Raw genomic sequence first — 21,545 nt, 5'->3', positions numbered from 1 at the left:
ACAGCACATCCTTAGAGGATCCGTGAGAATTGTCAATCACATGGATACAAAAGCAAAAAGGAGGGTTCCTCCCCTTCTGGTTTTCATTTTCTCCCTATTTAAAGGAACCTGGCTTCCTTGAGGATTTTGTCTACTATGGTCATTAGCCCTTCCCATAGGGCAAGGGCACTTCTGGCTGATTCAAAAAGGGCTCTAACCCATTAGGGTCTTTTGGCTGGTGGCAAGAGGACTGAAAAGGAGCTCACCTGTCTGGAGAGAGAAAACTCATCCAGCTTTTTGGAAGAACATCCTCTCTCCTTTGCAATCCAGCCTGCAAGGAGCAGAGCCAAGTTTGTGCACGGACTCCTTAGTGCACTGTGGGAGTGATAAAGGAAGAGTTCTAGGTATTCAGAGATGGGGAAACCAAGCAGAAAGTCTAGGACTTGCCCAGGGGCACAGAGAAACTTTCTGACTCCAGCCCAGTGACCTGCCCTCTAAAGAATTCTGCTTTGAGGTAGGAGGAAGCAGCCCAGTAGGGGGAGGACCACAGTTCTCCTGACCCGGGAGTCTCCAAGAAGCTGACAGAAATATTCTCGACAAAGCCTCTAGCACCTGAGTCAGGAAAAAAACAAAACAAAACCGGCTAAATATGGCTAATGAGGGATTATCATTATGGAGGAAGCTCTTCAAACCACCCACAAAAAGCAGACTCTGAGATTATCACTGTCTGGCCAAGGAGGACTTTCTGGTAGGAGAAGGGTTAAAACGAGTCTCCCTGCTTGGAAAGGAAGGATCCAGATGAAGTCTATGACATAATCCCCACAGTAACTCTGTTCATGAGCACATTTTTCCATTCGGTATCAATGAAAAACAGAGAATGTATGTGGTATGTACATTGCAGCTCTGGGCAAGCTCTAGATCCTCCAGAGGAGAGAGCCGGGCAGGAGAGGACTCCTTCCTGGACTGGGGCTAGAGGTGAGGAGAACCCTGCTGGCCAGGTAATATCCTGGGGACCAGTACCTTCTCAGCGGCAGTCACGGCCCTTCTGGCAGGACTTACTGTGGAGGAGATTATCAAGAATTCCAAAGTTAATGGACAAAATACTTTACACAGCTCTTTCCAATGACTTTTGAGAAGAAAACTGGGACTTTAGGTCAGGGAAAAGCTGAAAGAAAGACATGCAGAGAAAGTCCCTTTGCCATCCCCTGAAGATCATCTGAGGTAGCTTGCCCCATCAGTGGGAAGTGAAACCTCTAACAACAGGGCTCTGTTTATTACCCTATCAGGCCCACACGCAAAGAACCAAGCAGAAAGGAAAACTGAAAGTGAGATGTGGCAAGGCGACACAGGACCCTTGCCTGTCCCAGGCTTAGTTCCTTCGAGAGACACAATATGAGCACTGTGTGGAGCTGGAACCAAGAAGAAGGCTAGGTCTTGAGGAAAGGAGGAAGAAACTTCTAGGTCAAGAGAGTAGAGGGAAGGCAGACTGGGTTACTGGTCTGGGTATCTTAGGTGGGGAGGTGGCTAAGCAAAGAAGAATGGTGTTTTCTGAAACGTGGTGATGGGCCACAGAACAGCTCCAGCGAGAGAACAAGCCCAGCCTGGGCAGAGATGCCAAGGAAGGAACAGAAAGAGATCTAAGCTGCCTCACAGAAGGTGGGCAAGGGTGAGAGGAAGAAAAAGGAACCAACACTTCTCGAGCACCATCATGTACCAGGCACACATACTGACGTACTTAGAAATGTGACACAACACCTAAGAGTGGACACAGGGAAGAGAGAAGACTCCCAGTCTGGCCAGGGGACAGGAGGAGGGGTCAGAGAGCTGAACCAGGCCCCTGGGTGCAAGCTCAAGGGAAGGAGGGACTCGCTCCCGTCTTTACTGGGCCCTGTTTTCTCCATACAAGCCTCTTGGAAGGCATGAGCACCATACTGGCTAGTCAGATTTGCAAAATTTCTTTTCTCAAACTTTTGGTTTGGGTGATCAGAATTTAAACTTGCCCTGTCAGCGAGTTCTACTTTTTCTGGTATGAAAAAGTCCAGCTTGCTACTGCTCCTCTGTAAAAGAGAAAAATCACATGGGTTTCCCCCACAAACTCAAGTTTACAGGTTGTTTTTCTTGTTTCTCTAAGTGGAGCCAATTATTCTCACATTTGTTGAAACCTTCACTCAAACTTTATAGCTTGTTAATTTTACAGAATGTCCTTAGAGCAAATAAGATGCAGACAGGAAAGTGAAGTCTTGTTGAGATTATTAAGAAACCTTCAAATAGCCTACAAATCCACCACCAAAGCTGGCAAAATACAGGCTGCTTGGCTGGCTCCAGAGGTCAATTAGCAATGGGTTAATCACCACCCTTAATGAGCCAAGCGTACAGGATTGGCTACAAGAAATTTAACTAAGACCAGTGTGTTTTCACAAACTGGGAACCTCTAATTATGTACAACCTCCTCTCACAGGAGACTGAAGAGTGGGCAGCCCAATTCTGAGAAGGGGTCTGCCAATGAAAGTTCAGACACAAGAAATGAAAAATACCACAAAGGGAATCCTCTGGCGCTGGGAGGAGAGAAGAAATGTTTTTTTTCACATTCCAGGGGGAGGGGCTTCCTGGCAGACAGCAGTCCACAGGGGTGGGAGGGAGAGTGGCCACGAGGATGCACAATCGCTCTGAAAGCAGAGGCGATAGTTTAGGATGGGGAGGTAAGCATTCACGACCTACCCGAATCAGAACAAGTGGATATGGAATTTAGAGAGAGGGTCATGGGTCAGAGGGAGGAAAAAGGAAGAATCTATGCAGGGACTGAATGACAAAAGGGGCAGAGTGAGAAAAGGTCCAGGTCCCTGTGCCAGATGCATATCCTGACAACCCAAGGCATACTGTCCCAGGATGAACTCTAACAGTATTTCACTCTTTTCCTATCCCTGCTGCAGCAGGGTCTCATTTCTATGCAAGGCAGCTAAGCAAAGGTCATTTCCTCAGTTACTTCGAGCTCAATGTCCAGGCCGAGTCCTTGCCAGTCAGTCATACGGTGGGTCTGTGCTAGGTGAGGGGTCAGTGGGTCACAGATGATATGCTAACATCATTGGCCAAACCTTAAGTAGCCACACCATTTCATGCATCGGGTCCCAGCAGCTGTTTTCCTCTTAGAGGAGGCAATGTGGGCCATAACCAGTCAGCTGGCACTGCACAGATGCTAGCTCACAGACTGATGTGGCAGCCTACAGTCCCCCACCCGCATCCACTGTGTGTGTGCAAGCTAGCCCTATGTTTCCTAGAGAGGGGTAGGTGGGAATTGGCAAAAGATTAAGTGAGGACTTACGGGGTAGGTGGGGTGGGTAGGCAAGTCCAATAGAGTTTTACTGAAGATTTCAAAAGGTACAGGCACTTGGCTACTGGGAGAGAGACTGTAGTCACACTGGCAGGGGAGCAAGGGGAGAGAGGAGTTGTGGTGCATACACTGGCAGTGAGAAGGTTAAGTACAGTAGGAAAAACAGGTCCATTCTGGGAAGACGCAAGACAAGACAATCCAAGGGATTTGGTTAAGAGCCTCGTTTAATAGTCAGATAGACCTGAGCTCAAGTCTTAACTGCTATTTCCTAGCTGTGTGTCCTTAGCTAAGTCACTTAACTTCTCTGAACCTCAATATGTTCAAATTGTTTGTGAGGTTTAAAAGAGATAATGCAAATCAGGCACTTAGCAAAATGCCAGGGCTCAGTAAGTGCTCAATAAATCTTAGGGGCTGTTATTTTTCTCTCCCTTACTGCCTCACTCTGCTCAGAGGTGGGAGGGATGCTCTGCCTAACACCACTGCGATTCTTCCAAGTAGCCAGATTCAGAGGAAGCACAGGGCTGGCAAACACCCTAGGGATGAGAGGAGAGGCTCTGGAATGCTCACCTGGCTGCTGAAATATTTTATTCAGAGCTAAGGTGCTGGATCCAAACTGCTGGGCAGGCTTCTTGGTAGAGGGAGTGTCTGGCCCTACAGCTGTCCCTCTTCTCATTCTCCAAAAAGATGCCTGGAGCTAACAAGACACATGCACATACATTCTACTGGACTGCAGAGCGGCCCCAAGGGCTTAAGCTTTAGGACCAGCATGCCACTAATGCACAAATCAGAAAGAAAAGCCTGTAGTAAACATCACAACTCCCTTGCCCATCTGGTCCCTTTATACTGGGGCATGGGTGAGGGCTTTGCTTTTGCTAATTATACCCTATTTAAATAAGACCCAGCTGGATCCTTCAATATGAGAGGAACAATAAGAAAATCCCCAATAGGTATTTTCTACCCACCTGAATTTCCTCAGTTTGGACATTTTGAACAAAGCCAGATAGGAGCCTGGTCTCTCCTGGGGAAGAGTACAGCAGTTCAGCTGGCTCTTCTTAAACTGTCCCCTCCTAGGAAAGAAACTAGTCTCTTCTATAGCTCTGAGCTCTGTCTGTACCAGCAAGGTCCAGTCTCAACAGCGAGTGCATTGCAGAGAGCAAGCTATAGGCAGTAGTAGCTCAGGCTCCAGTCCAATCCGGCTTCCCCTGCAGAGTGCTCTGAGAGCAGCCACCCACATTGGCAGGGGTTAGGGGCGGATACTGGCACTGCCAACACAAGCTTTTCAGGTCTGGCTGGCTTCAGCTGGTCTGAAACCTGGAACACAGGCGCTGGGGCCCTCACTCACTGAACCAGCAGGGGAGGCTACAAGCTCAGCCCCTGGGGATGAACGTCCTTGCGTCTGTGTCAGGCTGCAAACATCCACAGGCAGGCTGATTCTATACTTCTAGTTTTGGGCAAGGGGCACTGAATCTTGGGTTCTGGTCGCTCTGAGACAGATTCTCACCTGCCTTCCAGATAGTGAGTCTAGGAGACCATTGCTTAGGGTTATGTTCAGGCTTCTTCTCCAAATCTGTTCCTAGTTTTATCTATTATGTGTGCCGGGGAGAGTGCCCTTTCTGAGACATCTGCAGCATTCAACACATTTAGTCAACATTCAACAAATATTTACTAAGTGCCTATTGTGTGCACTGGGCACTGTTCCAGCCCTTGGGGATTCAGCAGAGAGCAAAACAAGTCCCTGCTCCAGTGCAGGGTGAGCCACATTCATACCAGGTACATGGAAAGACCCTCCTTTAGGAAGAAAGGAGTACCTGCCACTGTGGAGTCCCCTCCAGCCCACCCAACACTCAGGAGGGCAAAATTCTCACTCCTCTTCTCTCCAGGGAGGAGGGGGAGGCAGTCTGAGGGAGAAAAAAAGCTACTTGCAGAGCCTGGTATACTGCTCCTCTATCCCTTTCAGGCTGATGATGGGTCCTGAGGAAGTGGGGACGGAGAACACCACTGGGTTCAGTCTTGCCTGAAATCCCAATCTCTTTTTCGATGTTTTCCACGCTCTATGCAAGCCTTCTACCACCCACTCCTCTCCACCTTATACTTACTGCTCTCACTTTCTGCTATTATTCCCTAAACCTTAACTTCAGGCCCCAGGCAATCCTTTTTGCTATTCCCCTGCTCCCTCTTGCACCTTTGAGACTTTACAGATTATTTCCCCAACCTATACTGACTTTACCTTTATGCAATCAATTCTTTCCTACGCCTTCAAGTCTAATGAAAATATCCTTCAAGGAGCCAGTTGATCTTTTGTTCAGTCTGCCAGCCCACCTTCTGCAATCTTTCCTGAGGTCCTACTATGTGACAGGGACTATGCTAGATATCCTGGGGACACAAGAGAGAACAGGTAGATCTAGTCCTTAACTTCAACAGAACTTTCAGTCCAGTGAGGGATTCCACAGTAACCTAATACTGACCTCTTCCAAGCGCTGACCTCTTCCAAGTAGATCCTTTGACATCTAGGGACTAGGCCTACACTTTGTTCATTTTCACTGACCTCATTCACAGCCCTCAAGATCTGTTCACAAAGCGAATTATTTTGCCCTACAGTTGGAAGGGGCTTTAATAATCATTCAGAGCCACAACAGAACCTCCCCTACAACATCCCCTAGTGAGCCAACTGTTTCTGGACTGTTGCAGGTGGAGAGGATTCAAGACCCTGGGGAAGCTTTTAAAGCCAATCTTTATTTAATGTTTCAGAACATATATGAGTAATTTTTATTATTACCTTCATTAACAGACTCTTTCTGTTAACCTCCAGTCCTGACCAAGCTACATGAGACGTCTGTTACTGTACTGCACCTATAAGGTGTTCATTTCCTACTAAGGAGCCCAGTCCATTTTTGGACTTTTCTGATTGGTAGAAATGTCATTTCCTTTTAAGCCTCCCAGTGGCTCTGATTCTGTTCTCTGGGGCCACATGAAGAGCTCTATTTCTGCTTCTACTATTGGCCGCAAACTATTTGAAAAGTCTGCTGTAGTATACCTTCTCTAGGCTCCAGAGCCCCACTTCCTTCAACTGTTCCTCACATGTAAACTGTCTCAACATTCTGCTTATTCTTTCACTAAGACTAACGTGTCTCCTGAAGTGAGTGCCCTGTGCCCATGTGTGGCCTGGCAGCAGAGAACAGAGCAGAGCACTTCCTCCCTTGTTCTGTTCTGGAACCCACAATTCTATGTATAGACCACAGTGGCATTAGCTTTGTTGTTTACTTCCATGCACTAATGATACATAGTGAGATTTTAATTAACAAAACCCAGTTTTTATATATGTAGCTAAATCATATGTGCCCCCACTTAGTACAAGGCCTCCACTAACTCTTTTTTTTATTCAGTTTTAGTGAGATATATTCACATATACAATCATCTATGGTGTACAATCAACTGTTCACAGTTCCATCATATAGTTGTGCATTCATCAACACAATTTTTGAACATTTTTTTACTCCAAAAAGAATGAAAATAAAAAAGTAAAAAAGAACACCCAAATCATTCCATCCCCCCCCAGCCCACTCTATTTTTCACTTAGTTTTTCTCCCCATTTTTCTACTCATCCATTCATACCCCAGATAAAGGGACTGTGAGCCACAAGGTTTTCACAATCACACAGTCACACCATGTAAGCTACATAGTTATACAACTACCTTCAAGAATCAAGGCTACTGGGTTGCAGTTCAACAGTTTCAGGTATTTCCTGCTAGCTATTCCAATATACTAAAACCTAAAAAGGGATATCTATGTAGCGTATTAAGAATGCCCTCCAGAGTGATCTCTCCACTCCATTTGAGATCTCTCAGCCACTGAAACTTTGTTTCATTTCGCTTTCCCCTTTTGGTGAAGAAGATTTTCTCAATCCCATGATGCCAGGTCCAGGGTCATCCCCAGAAGTCATGTCCTGTGTTGCCAGGGAGATTTACACCCCTGGGAGTCATGTCCCACATAGGGGGGAGGGCAGTGGGTTCACCTGCTGAGTGGGCTTAGAGAGACAGAGAGAGCCACATCTGAGCAACAAAGAGGTTCTCTGGGGGAGACTCTTAGGCACAATTATAAGTAGGCTTAGCTTCTCCTTTGCAATCACAAGCTTCATAAGGGCAAGCCCCAAGACAGACGGCTCGGCCTACTAAATTGTTAGTCCTCAATGTTTGTGAGAGTATCAGTAATAACCCAGTCCACTAACCCTTTTTATATCATGATCTTCACAGAGGTCTCCCTATGCTATAAGAAACCCTACTGTGCTGCATGCTCCTTGGTACTTGCAGTTAAGGATTTCAGAACTAAATATGATTACTGAATCATTATATAGACATTCCTTTTTACTTTCTGGTATATTAGAGTAGACAGAGGGAAATACCTGAAACCTGAGATGTAATCCAGCTACCTTAAGCTCTGATAATGATTGTATAGCTTTTATCTTGTGCCCCTGTGATTGTAAAAACCTTGTGACTAACCTTCACTTGTACCCATTTATCCAGTTTTTCGACTTCAAAGTCTTATGATCACTAAAGACAGCCCCTAACGTTTATTAATGAAGGGTCTTGGGTCAGCCCAGAACTAACCCACCCCAAGTAGAAAGTTATCTTGATAATCGAAGCTGGATCTAACCAAATTGGCCTGCCTGACATGCACAGTAGCTTAGATTTAGCCTACAAATCATCTATACCTCATTATAATACTAAAAATTACGCCCATCATCATATTAAAGCCGCTATTTTCTTACATAATTCTGTGACTAAGCATGCAATCAACCTGCACATGCTCAACAATTAGACCACTTTTAATTACATTATCTGGGGCCACTGTACTCATTATTCTAAAACCTGCCCATCTTTTAATGTATAAAACTATCAGAATTTCTGCTGTTTCGGGAAACAGATTTTGGACCGACAGGCCATCTGTTCTCCCACTTCGCAATAAAACTCGTTCTTTCTTTGAAACCTCGGTGTCTCAGGAATTGGTCATTTGAGAGCGTCGGGCAAAAGAATCCACTGCTGTAGTCCGGTAACAGACAATGTGGATGACTGTCCATGGGAGACAAATGGCAGTCTTAGGACCACTGCTTTGCACAATTCCAGGGGACATCTGGAGAGGTTGCCAGCCACACCAGACTATGTGAATAACACTCCATGAAGCTGTGCAACACAGTCATCCTGGATAGACTCAGAGATGCTACTTTCTACTTGGGGAGGTTCAGACCCAATAATGGATAGGTGCTTTCTTTTGACAGATTGCCTACAGAGTTTTAATTTGAAATAAGTTACCACAAAAAGCCCAGCTCTGGGCCTGTCTTGCCTGGTCTTAACTAGAAGTTGTTGCTCCAGGGCAAGATACAATTTTCCTCAGCTGAGCAAGAGGTGTTTCAAAGCACTGTTTATTTTCAAAGCACTGATACCAGTCTGAAAAAAAAGTTACACACGTCTGGAGAATTCCCACAGCATATTTAAAAATATGGTATAAAGAAATCCTCTCAGATTAGGGCCGAGGTATAAAGCCAATTTAAATTGCGTTTTCAGTCCTACCTTTCTAGAGTCCTGAATCTCAAATGTGGCCCATGCCTCATAGTTGGAGACAAGACAAGCTTTTCTAATTAAAGAGGATATAAGTCTAAGTCTGTCTACAATTTGGGATAAAGTATAATAAGACAATGCCTGGCATAGAGAAGAAGCTCATTAAGTATTAATTCATTTTTCTTTACTTTTGAGCATTTAAAAGCACTTTTCAAAACCACAGTGGGCTTGTTAAAAATGCAGATTCCTTAATTAGAATATGCAAATTCACAGACTAAGAAATTAGAATGTAGGTTATTAAGGGGTGAGATGAGGGTGGGGAATAGGAGTTAATGCTTGATTGGTAGAGAGTTTCTGTTTGAGGTGGTGGAAAAGTTTTGGTAATGGATGGTGGTGATGGTATCACAACATTTGTGAATGTAATTGTGTAACTGAAAATGGTTAAAATGGGAAATTTTATGTTATGCAGATGCTACCACAATAAAAACAAAAACCACAGAACTGTACAACACAAAGTATGAACCCTAATGTACACTTTGGACCACAGTTAATATAATTATAATAGTACTGTTTCATCAGTTATAGAGATACCATACTAATGCAAATATTAATAACAGGAAAAGCTGCCTGTGTACATATGGGGCTATATGGGAATTCTGTACTTTCTGCATGATTTTTCTGTAAACCTACAATTGCTCTCATAAAAATAAAAAAAAAAGAAAAATGGTAATGAAATAAAACATATGTCAATATAAAAATGCAGAGTCCTGGATTCCACTTTGGACTAAATGAATTAATACTTCTGGAGGTAAGGTTTTGGAATCTGCACTTAAGTGTTCTGAGTGCTTATGAACACTGCAGTTTGAGAATCACTGCTTTAAGCTGGAAAGCTGGGTGAAGGTGGTCACAATTTTGATCCACTCTTCAAAATGTACTTCCACTTTAGGTAGAAATAACACTTTAGGTGCAAATAATACTATTTATATATTTTTCCTGGCACTTTATGGTTTAGAAAAATCTCAGCACCCTGTGGAGCAGCTATATTACATTCAGATAATGGTAATACAGATGACGAAACTGAAAGTCAAGTAAGTTAAATGTGCTGATTTCCTAGTCCTATGCTCTTGCCACCTCGTGAGAGCTGAGAGCTTCATTAGGCCTTCTAGGGCAGAGCAACAAAACCCAATGAAAGCTTCACTTACCCTTAACAGACAGAGCTAATAATCAGTGAAGAGTTACTATGTGCCAGGCATTGTGCCAAATGCTTTACACACAACGTTTTAAATTCCCAGAACAACCCCATGAAGTAGGTTACTGTCACTACCTCAGTTTTACAGATGAGGAAAACAAAGCACAGAGAAGTTAAGTAACTTGCTCAAGGTTATGCAGCTAATAATTGGAGGAGCTGGAATGTACCTCTGCTCTTAATCATTATTCCAAATGCCCAGCCCACAGTTCACAATGGATTTAGAGCATTTACATATGTGTCGGAAAGGGATCCTCACAGCCCCCACAAGGGAAAAGATCTTGGTCTAGCATGGAAATTTTAAGAGACAATGTCTCATTACTGATTTCCTGAAGACTGAATTCCTCCTGGGCTTGGTGTACTCCTCTTGAGCAGCTGACATGAAGAGGTCTGGGAAAGGTTGGTCTAGTGGAAAGATCACTTCATGGTCTCGTAACTTGTGTGATCTTGGCAAAGTTACTTAGCCATGCTGCAAAATGAAGGGGTTGGATCAGATGATTCCGAAGGTCTCTTTCCATTCTTAAAGGTGTCTAGGATTCTGGGCAGTCAACTTGGAAAGGAGGAAAGGAAAGACAGTTTAGCCACTGAGCTTGAAGTTGGAATTCAGCTCTGTCACAGGGTCAGTGCCAAAAGCTGAACTTGGCATTTTGGGAAGGGTTGAAGATTCAGAACTTGAACTAACACTGAGAGGCAGGAAATAATTCCTGATGGAAAAAGGTGATATAGGCTCTTTTCATATGATAAAACACTCAGGAAGACAAGGAGGGTTTTATGGAATCAGGAACATAGAGATCCCCTCTGGCCAGAGCTGAGGCAGAAACAGCAGACCAGTTTATAAAGCTCCAGAGCGGAAAATTTCTTTTGGTGTCCAAACTAAGTTTTTGGCTTTCTGTGAGGCTTGGAAAGACTTATACTGATGTTTTAAGCACCTGTTTAGGGTTCTGAAGGCTTGTCAGAGGCCTCACTCCGGGGAGCTGCTGGCTCACACTCAGTGCTCTTGTTGTGAGCCCTGTTTCTTTCCCATGGCCATCTCCACTACACCGCAGCTCCCCCTGGGCTACTTGGAGGGTACAGATCAAGCCTGTGATCCCCGTAGGAGACTAACGACATCCTTTCTGGCTAATCTCACCAGATCGAAGCCAGGAAGGACCTCTTAAGAAAAGCTGAGGTGCGAAGAGGTAAGAAGTGGTCTGTCTCCAGGGAACAGTCTGCCAGTATCACTCCTGGGCACAGAGGAAACAGGCTTGCCTTCTAGGAGAATCCCCATCCAAACATTCTAAAGCATGTGGGTATCTATTATGAAAGACGTCTTCACAAGTAAAATAATACTGAACAAACTCAGGGCAGGGAAAGTTCTAAAAACAAAAACTTATGAGAATGCAAGAAACTCACTGAGGAGGTTTAGGATAGTGGCAAGTAGAGAAAGGTGGCACTTGACTTCCTCTGTAATGTTTATTGGTCATAACTTCTCAGCGGCTGAAATATCCCATTTTACTGGGAAAGCTGCGGTGTGGCTGAAGAAGTGACTGACAGCTGCCAGGCATTATGTTATTTCATTTGATTATCACGGTAATCCTGTGAGACAGGTGTCAACACTTCTATTTTCCAGAAGACAAACCTGGAGCTCAGAGAAAACAAACATGTAGTAAGCAATGAAACGGATTTGAACCCAGATTTGTTCTGCTGCAAAGCCTGTGCTCAGTCCAGTGCCCCATGTTGCCTCTTAGGATGATAAAGATGCTTTTGCAGAGCAGAGGACACTCTTGGAGAAAGGGACCGACACTTCAAGTTCTCCTCACTAAAGGATGCTACACTCCCCTGGCTCAGCAGCAGCCCAAAGACCCCCAGGACAAAATCAACAGTTCTTATGGATTTGCATTTAGATAAGCACAAACTTAATGGGTGCTTGGCTAAGCTACAGGCAGTAAGAGAGATACTGAAATTAAAAATTTCTCAGGCTACCTGCCCTGAAATGAATTCTATTATTCAGACTAATTTTATTTCCCTGGACATATAGTATGGGCAAGATCTTCGTTCATCAGATGATGAGCTGGATGACTATGGGAAACTACTCACAGTAGGTTGCTAAGTTCAGCACTATATATGAGTAACCCCACAAAGTTCTCTGTACCGCACAGTCTAGATACACTGTGAAAGGGAAAGTCCATCAGAGAACATGGGGACAGGACAAAGAAAACCAAAACTCCCTCCTACCTGGCACTCAAAGGCTCCATACAGCCATCAATCCAAGAAACTTTTACTGTGTGTTTTGGTTTGCTAAAGCTGCCGGAATGCAATATACCAGAAATGGACTGGCTTTTATAAAGGGGATTTATTAGGTTACAAATTAGTTCTAAGGCCATGAAAATGTCCCAATTAAGGCATAAACAGGATGATACCTCTTCTGAAGAAAGGCTGATGGCATTTGGGGTTCCTCTGTCACATGGGAAGGCACATGGCCGGAGTTTGCTGGGCCTCTCCCAGGGTTAGCTTCTTGTTTCTGTTGCTTTCTCCAAAACGTCTCTGGGCTTCTGTCTTAGCATTTCTCTTTCAGCTCCTGTGTGTCCTTGCTTGTTTCTACCAGGGCATTTGTTTCTCTTTACAAGTTTGTGGGTCAGCACTTAGCTTCTCTGGGGCAAACTCTGGGCTTCATCTCTTAGCTTAGCATCTCCAAACATCTTTCCGTCTGCATCTCCAAGCATCTGGGTTTGTGTTGGCTCTGAGCTCTTTCTCTCTCTCCCAGAGCTCTCTTAAGGACTCCAGTAAACTAATGGGGAGGGAGGGTGTGTGTGCCACATCTCCATGGAAATAATCTAATTAAAAAGTCTCACCCACAACTGAGGGGGTCACATCTCCATGGAAACAACGTAATCGAATGATTCCAACCACTATAGGTCTGCCTCAGTAAGAGTGGATTAAATGAACATAGTCTTTTATGGGGTATATAACAGATTCAAACCAGCACACTGTGCAAGCAACAGCGTGTGTTGTTTGACTAGCAACCCTTGATCTTGGAGCAAGATAAGAAGGAAAAGAGAGATAACAATAGTTTACTTTTCAGTAGAAAAACCACACTTAGGGAGGAGGAGATGATTTTTGATTCAGGACTCAGGAAGCATTTCACTGACACAGAATTTTACCTTGCCATCCCATCCCTTTCCTTCTCTTCTCTTTACTTTCCAGGGGAAGCTCCTTCAACTGTCTGCTCTCTCTGGCTGAGAGTTGACTTCCCTTTGGCCAGACCACTCTGCACATGCCATTGTTCCCTGACCTGTTACGCCTTAGTTCAAAGCAAACAGCCGCCAATATGCCTTTTGAAGGAGGAAGGGAGGGGGATTCTCAAGGGAGCTCTGCTTATTGAAGGAAAAGAGGCTCTTTTAGCAGCAAACAGCACATACTAACCTTGGACAGTGACCTCAGAGGGAAGAGAGTGAGGGAAGGGGAGGGAAGGGGAAGAAAGGGTAATCATGATCTGAGAGATCTTAAGACCTATAGGAACGACTCTGGGAGGACAAGGAAAAGCTGTCCCATCATGAGGGCAAAATTAACCAGAATCATCTGATTGTAACAGAAAGAAGAAGGGTGCCGGGATAATAAACAGGGGTAAACGCTTAACAGATCACTGCATAGGTTGGGGGATGTAGGAGAAAAGTGTTCCAAAGCTGATGACAAGGCAGACAGGAAACTTACATGTCCTTGCTGACAGGAAAGAAAGAGTGAAATTCTGGGTCTTCTCTCAATGGCAGGATTTCTAACAGGCGCCTGAAGTTCACCCTTTTCCCAAGGATGTGCTGACAGCTGGGAATACTGCCCTTCAGGTCAGGCAGGGCAGGGACCTAGACCTCTCCAGGAGTTCAAAGGAAGGTTCAATAAGGACTCACATCACGATCCAAAACACAAATGGGAATGCCATTTCCTGTTGGGTTTCCATGCTGTAAAAAACTGGGGGAGAAATGCCAACTACAAAGTGCTCTGTTTTCTGTGGAAAAAGGAGTATGCAACGTATCTGGCTCCAGGTTCTGACTTGTAAATCTAAGTGAGAACTATTTGCTAGCTGCTAGAGGATTATAGTGTTAAAGAGACATTCCACCACCCAATCTGCCAGCCTTTCTGCTCACTGTCTGTGGACTTCTAGGGAGCTGATGACAAAGTTGTCTTGGGCCTCTGTAGGAAGAGCAGCCTCAGGCTTTGGCAGCTCCTGCTGGACCCCAGTTCACTGTCCTGTGTTCTTAAACAGCTCTGATGGAACAAGCCATCTGTGAGCATTATTTAGCTTGGAACTGAAAGAGGGGGAGGATGTGGAAAAAATAAACTGAGCAGCAAAAGATGAGGCCAGAGTGAGAAAAAGCAGGTGGCATGTTCAAGGGACTGGGTGCCAGGCTGAGAAATGGGGTGGGATGGCAGAAAGGAATGGTGCCAAAAAGAGGCCAGCATGGGAAGGACCGGAAAGCCTAGAAGGTCAGTAGGATTTTATTTCCAAAGTGGAGTTTGTTGTTTTCCTTCAAGGGCCCACAAACCCTTATTTGAGTGTTTCCATTTATAGGAGATTCCTGGGATAATATAACTGCAAGCACAACTGGATTGCCTTCTGAAAACCTACCTACATAATTTCTTGATGGGCCTGAATTTTAGCCTAAAAAGTAAATCTAATATGTTTTCTACACCCAAAGCAGTAACATAATGGGAATAGTTGAAAGGACAGAAAATGGAGATGTGGAGGATCTGGGGGAATCCTCATGAATTACAGAACACATCAACAGAAATTGCAGGATGATCTGGTAAGACAGATGGGGAGTTGTTGTAACTGTCATCTCTTTGAAGTCTTTTTAACCGCCCCCTCTGCTTACCACAAAGAACACATATATTGAGAATCTTTTTTAATTTTAAAATTCAGGCATTTTTACTTATGCAATCTCACCCCCATTTTACAGATGAGGAAACGCAAGCCTAGACAGAATAAATATCTGGAATTTTCTTATGACCAACACAGAGTAAAATGAAAACTATGCTTTATATCTAGAACAAGGAAGCCTATTTTTCTGCAGGTCTTCTGGCAAAAGGGCATTAGAGTTGGTGGTATCTCATCTGACCCATTCCTGGTCACCAAGTCTATGTATTATATCCTTGTAGCCCTGCTCTAGGATTTGAAAAGTGATGAAAAAGTTGCTGTTAGAATATATTTATGATTCTGTATTAAATCTTGCCAAGTTAAGAGCTCAAGAACAAGCTTAGAGAGAGCAACACAGCAACCATGAATGCTAATTACTTTAGCACACATACAGGAAGATATGCAAACAATTATTAATTACTTGGAAGTATAGTTCCAGTGCTTTATACTGATAAGTCAGAGAAAGGGACAAAATTTCTGTACCAGCCTGTACTAGGGATGCTTATACCCTAAACTTTTTTAAATTGTCAGCATGTGGCTAAAAGCTGTCACTAAATTCTGTTTCTTAGGCAAAAGTCACTCTTGCTGCTGACAAAGCAGAAAAGAAGTTTAATCAGAACATCTCCTCTAGGAGGCACTCAGGATATAGTAGCCAAACTGAAGCTGCTTAGTAATAGTACAAAGAGCTACATTAAAAAAAAAGTCTTCCTACCTCTGGTTTCTACATCCTCTGTTTCCACCCTTGAGAACTGATGCCAGTTTCTGGTGTATCCTTCAGAGATATTTATGTATATACTGCCATGTGTGATTAGCTATTCTGTCTCCCCATAGAGTTTATAAATATATTTATACAAATGGTAGTACACTATGCCATATGCTTTTTTTTTTTTTTTAACTTAGCATATCTTAGATATCATCAACATCATTTGTGAGCATATTTCATACCAAATGTTAAGGATCATCAACAATAAGGTTTTCCAGCAGATTCAGAAAACCTGTTTACTGCAAGTTTCTCTGTGTTGGGAGGATTGGCAGAAAGACCTAGCAAAGGCAAGGTAAAGCCCAGCAACAGCAAAGAAAAGTAGATAGAAGAAAAACCCTGAACTTCTGCTGAAGTCAATCAATCACCAGCAAGAAGAGGCCCGGGAGTGGTCAGCACCATCAGATACCCTCAACCAGGCAGTCTTCAATGACAAAAGTTTGGGCAAGTGGGACTACATTTACAAATCAAAAGAGAATGCAAAAAGTATATGTAGTATATGTATGTGCTTGAGTTTGCATGCTGCCCAGAAAGAGTTCCCACATCAGAGGAATCAATATCAGGAGGGTCTTCAACAAATTCAGAGGCCAGAAACATCAATACTGCATTTTTTACTGTGAAAATTAAGCTGGGCTAACTCTATGTGTAACCCAGGTGTATGCCAAGAGGTGCCCTGCCCATCTGAAGGCCAGACTCCTTATCAAGGACCACCTGTTGCTACTAAGAACAGACAGTAAGACATTTGAGATGTTTCAGTATCACCTCAAACTCTGAGGATCTACTGTGTAACTACACCCTATTACAGGGAGCAGGGTATAAATCTTTCCTCCCTAGGTTGTACTTTCTGAAATGTTTTATGGCATTCCACTGAATCCTTTCAATTTATATTAAACACCTGTTATGTGTGGCAAACCCCATCCAAGGCACTAGAAATATAGCAGTGACTAAAACAATGCCCCTGCTGTTATAGAACTTAATATTCTCGTGAGACTGAAAAACAAATAAGCAAATAAATACAGGACCTTGTTTTAGTTTGTTAGAGCTGACGAAATGCAATATACCAGAAATGGGTTGGCTTTTACAATGGGGATTTATTAACTTAAAAGTTTACAGTTCTGAGGCCACGAAAAATGTCAAACTAAGGCATCAACAGGACAATACCTCCCCCAAGACAGGCTGCAGGAATCAGGGACACCTCTGTCACAAGGAAAGGCATATGGTGCGTCTGCTGGTTTCTCCCTTCTCTCCCTGATTTCACTGTTTCCAGCTTCTGGCTTCAGTGCTTCCTCTCCGAGCTTCTGTGTGTTTTTCTCATTTTAGCTTCTAGCTCTGTTAGTTCCCAGGTGTTCTCTCTAAACTTCTCTAGGGCTTTTTTCTGTCTTTTATCCTCTTATAAAGGACTTCAGTAAGAGGACTCCAGTTAGAGGATTAAGATACACCCTGGGGCACTCCTCAACTGAAAGAACCTAATCAAAGGTCCCACTCACAATAGGTCTACACCCACTGGAATGGATTAAAAAAATATGATCTTTTCTGGGATATATATAGCTTCAAACCATCATAGACCTGTAGTGGGAAGTACTATGAAAAAATAAAGTAGAGTAAGGTAAGAGGGACAGAGAGTAACAGAGTAGGGAAGAGTATTACTACTTTATACAAGACTGCAGGGAATGGCTCCTGGATAAAGTGACATCTGACAGAGACTTGAAGAAATGAGCCATAGAGCAGAGTGGGCTTCTTCGGTGGGGAGCTGGAGCACCAGGGAGCCCCTTCTCTCCTAGAAGGGCTTCTCAGTCATGCCATATGAAGGACGGAGAATAGGCTTTTCTGGCCCAGCTGGGTGAAAGGAGCGGTCTTTGAGAGTTTATGCAGCTTACATGCCCCTCCTTGCAGTTTCTGGAAAGCTTCCATCACAGATGAGAGTTTTATGTTGAATTTTAAGTTTGACCACAAATATTTAAACTTCTCTGGATCACAAATGCAGTATCTTCTCTGTAATTTAGTTGGCACCAGGTACATATTTACCAATCTCTATATTCTGCCTGTTATTCAAATTTTTTATAGAAATGCCAAGGTCTTTAGTTGTGATTTACCCTTTCCCACTCCATGTTAGTGGATATGAATTCTGATTAGGCCTAATTCTTGGGAAAGGAGATATTTTTATAATTGAAGATTAAGGTCTCCCTAGTTAAATTTCCTATTTATTGCTTTCATCTTAAAAAAAAAAAAAAGTCACTGGAATGTCTGTTCCAGGTTCTTGATTTTGAATTACATTGTAAAAATTGAAACATTTCTGTGTTTTTCACTAGAGAACTACCAATAAAAAAACTTAGAAGCTAAATAGATCTACATATTTTAGCTACATCAAAACAAACAAAAAACCCACAAAAAGCCAGGTGTAATTAGCCCCAAATTTCTAAATGTGTACTCTTACTCATCAATTCCTGAGACATACCCTGTTACCAGAGTTACAAAGGACTTAGGAAACAGTCCCTGCTCTCCAAGTTGACTTGGGAAAGGGCCCTGGCTCCACAGAGCAGAAAATTTTCAAAAGGTCCCATGTTACCCCTAATCCCAAAGTCAGTTTCTCTTACTATCTGGCAAGGGAGCCACATGGCATTCTTATCAAATGAAGGCATACAGGAAGATAATCTGAAACCTACGAGTCACTATCAAAATAATCATTCCTACCCCATTCTGGTTATCTGTCAATTGTCTTCATCCTTCTCTTGGAGCTTACTGGGCCTGTGGGCTATGGTTTTCATTCATATTTAGGTTTTGGGGGGGGGGGATACCAAACTGCAGAGTTGAGACCTAATGTGGAAAGACCTAATGGGCATCCTCTTTTATAGGCCAGCAGCAGAGCAACTTGTTATGAAGTAACAGTTTGCACACATATAAGCCATGTACTCACTTTAATCAAATGAACAATGACCTTCAAAACATTCAACTTGGAAGGCTAGAATCTCATTATTTAAAAACTAGCAATGACTTGTAATTAGAATGGCCTTAAATACATGCTTTTTAACTATTTTGTCTAGTCTTCCAGTTTTCCATTGAAATAACTGTAAAGTATAAAAAATGAAGAAAGCATATATCAGCATTAGGCCACCACATGCCAGAAACTTTTCAGATTTTACTGCAAGATAAACTGCAGATGTGACTGGAATGTGGAAAAGGACAACTGATGTTCAACCCTTTGCCTGTCAAGGAACTACGTGTTTGATAAGTATGTAGATACAACCTTAGAAGCAGTACCCCACTAATACCCTTATCTTGGAGCAACTAGGACAAGCCAAGGTGGGTTTGTGGTGCAGTTAAAAGGGCACAACTGGATCCTAGTGGGCTGATTGAAAGCACAGTGGATACAATCAGAAGAAATTTTACAGCTGCTGCTTACAACTGGCGTGGGTGGCCATATGAGACAGAAGAAAGACAAACCTGAGACTGGTTTCTAAAATGGTTAAAAAACCAAGAACAAGAACATTATGCTGAGAAACTTGGTCTAACACAGAAAACAAAGGATGACTATCTCTAGTTTGCCATGACTATCTCTAGTTTGCTTTTTACCCTCCTCTCTCTAGAGAAGGATATATACTAGCAGTGTAGATCAAACGTTCTCTTTTTCCCTTTGCACCTGAAAATCTTAACAGAGGCCTACCTCAGCTCTCACTATGAAAAGTACAGACATGCCCCTATTAAGGATGAAAAAAATAATCACCCAAAAAATGACAAGGTATTACAGTTTAACAGAAGGATACCAATCTATGGAATCAGTAAACTTTTCTCTAAGAAAGTCATAAAAACAGGTGGAAACTTTCAAATTAATATTCTTAATATTAATTAAAAAGATAAAAAGACCACTGGAGCAGAAGAGAGAGACTAGAAATATTCCATATATAATCCATATATAATCACCTAACTTACGATAAAGGCACCACTACAGTTTAGTTCAGTTCAAAATGACTGCTCTGGTTTGCTAAAGCTGCCGTTACACAAAATACCAAAAATGGACTGGCTTTTACAAGGAGGATTTATTAGGTTACAAATCTACAGTTCAAAGGCCATAAAAGTGTCCAAACTAAGGCATCAACAAGAGGATATTTTCACTGAAGAGAGGCCGTTGGCATCCGAAATACCTGTCAGCTGGAAAGGCATGTGGCTGGCATCTGCTGGTCCTTTGCTTCCAGGTTCTGGTTTCAAAATGGCTTTTTCCAAAATGTCTCTGGGATTTTGTCTCTCTTAGCTTCTCCCTCTCAGCTCCTGTGCATTTTTTTTTTAATTCAATTTTATTGAGATTGTTCACATACCATACAATCATCCAAAGTGCAAAATCAATTGCCCACAGTACCATCATAGAGCTGTGCATCCATTATTCCAGAATATAAAAATAAAAAAGAAACTCAAATCCTCCCATACCCCTAACCACCCCCATTCCCCTCCATTATTGATTCATACTATTGTACAGTACATTTGTTAATACTGATGAATGTTAACATACTAATAACTGTAGTACATAGTTTGCAATAGGTATATTTTCCCCATATATACCCCTCTATTATTAACTTCTAGCTATAGTGTCATGCATTCATTCTAGTTCATGAAAGAGATTTCTAATATTTGTAGTTAATCACGAACACTGTCCACCACAAGATTTATCGTTTTATATATTCCCATATTTTAACCTCCAACTTTCCTCCTGATGACATACATGACTCTAAGCTTCCCCTTTCTACCACATTCACACATCATTCAGCACTGTGTTATTCTCACAATAACGTGCCACTGTCACCTCTGTCCATTTCCAAACACTTAAGTTCAACCTAGTTAAACATTTTGTTCATAAGTGTGCCAGTTTGAATGTATTGTGCCCCTCAAACGCCATTATCTTTGATGTAGTCTTGTGGGGCAGACGTTTTGGTGCTGATTAGATTTGCTTGGAATGTGCCCCACCCAGCTGTGGGTGATGACTCTGATGAGATACTCCCATGGAGGCATGACCCCACCCATTCAGGGTGGGCCTTGATCAGTGGAGCCATATAAATGAGCTGACTCAAAGAGAAGGAGCTCAGTGCAGCTGTGAGTGACGTCTTGAAGAGGAGCAAGCTTGCTAGAGAGGAATGTCCTGGGAGAAAGCCATTTTGAAACCAGAACTTGGAGCAGACGCTAGCCACGTGCCTTCCCAGCTAACAGAGGTTTTCCGGATGCCACTGGCCATCTTCCAGTGAAGGTACCCGATTGCTGAATGCTTTACCTTGGACACTTTGTGGCCTTTAGACTGTAACTGTGTAACCAAATGAACCCCCTTTTATAAAAGCCAATCCATCTCTGGTGTTTTGCATTCCAGCAGCATTAGCAAACTAGAACAATAAACAACTGCTCCCCATTCTTTAGCCTTGTTCTATATTCTGGTAACTTATATTTCATTTCTATGAGTTTACATATTATAATTACTTCATATCAGTGAGGCCATACAATATTTGCCCTTTTGTGTCTGACTTATTTTACTCAATATAGTGCCCTCAAGGTTTCTTCATTAACCTGATTGTTTTGTTCTGTTTTTAAGACAGTTTTGTTCACCCACCATACATTCCGTCCTCAGTAAACAATTGAAGGTTGCCGGTATAGTCATGTATTTATGGATTCACCACCATCACCACTATCTATATAAGGACATCTCCATTTCTTCTACAAAGAAGGAAGAAGAGTCAAAGAAGGTAGAGACAAAAAGAGAAAAAAATGACAGCTAAAAAGCAACAAAAGGAAAGACAGAATTAAATTATAGTACAATA

General features: G+C 42.8%; 1 protein-coding gene across 3 annotated transcripts in view; it reads right to left on the bottom strand.

Moving 5' to 3' along the window:
• Window positions 1-21,545, bottom strand: part of SMG6 (SMG6 nonsense mediated mRNA decay factor) — a 226,197-nt gene that overhangs the window by 24,004 nt on the left and 180,648 nt on the right. Inside the window, exons 1-2 of one of the 3 annotated variants that reach the window (XM_037809233.1) lie at window positions 11,498-11,837; window positions 10,428-10,655 (exon numbers count right to left, since the gene is read on the bottom strand). The exons of the other annotated variants lie outside the window; for them this stretch is intronic. Coding sequence (XP_037665161.1) covers window positions 10,428-10,487 — 60 coding nt within the window. The 5' untranslated portion in view covers window positions 10,488-10,655; window positions 11,498-11,837. Of the gene's footprint in view, window positions 1-10,427; window positions 10,656-11,497; window positions 11,838-21,545 lie in introns of those variants that run through there. 3 annotated transcript variants of the gene reach the window in all.

This window comes from Choloepus didactylus, chromosome 18 (assembly GCF_015220235.1).
Source record: "Choloepus didactylus isolate mChoDid1 chromosome 18, mChoDid1.pri, whole genome shotgun sequence".
Taxonomy (NCBI): Eukaryota; Metazoa; Chordata; class Mammalia; order Pilosa; family Megalonychidae; genus Choloepus; species Choloepus didactylus.
The sequence above is the reverse complement of the archived record's forward strand: the minus strand, read 5'-3'. Positions and strand labels throughout refer to the sequence as shown.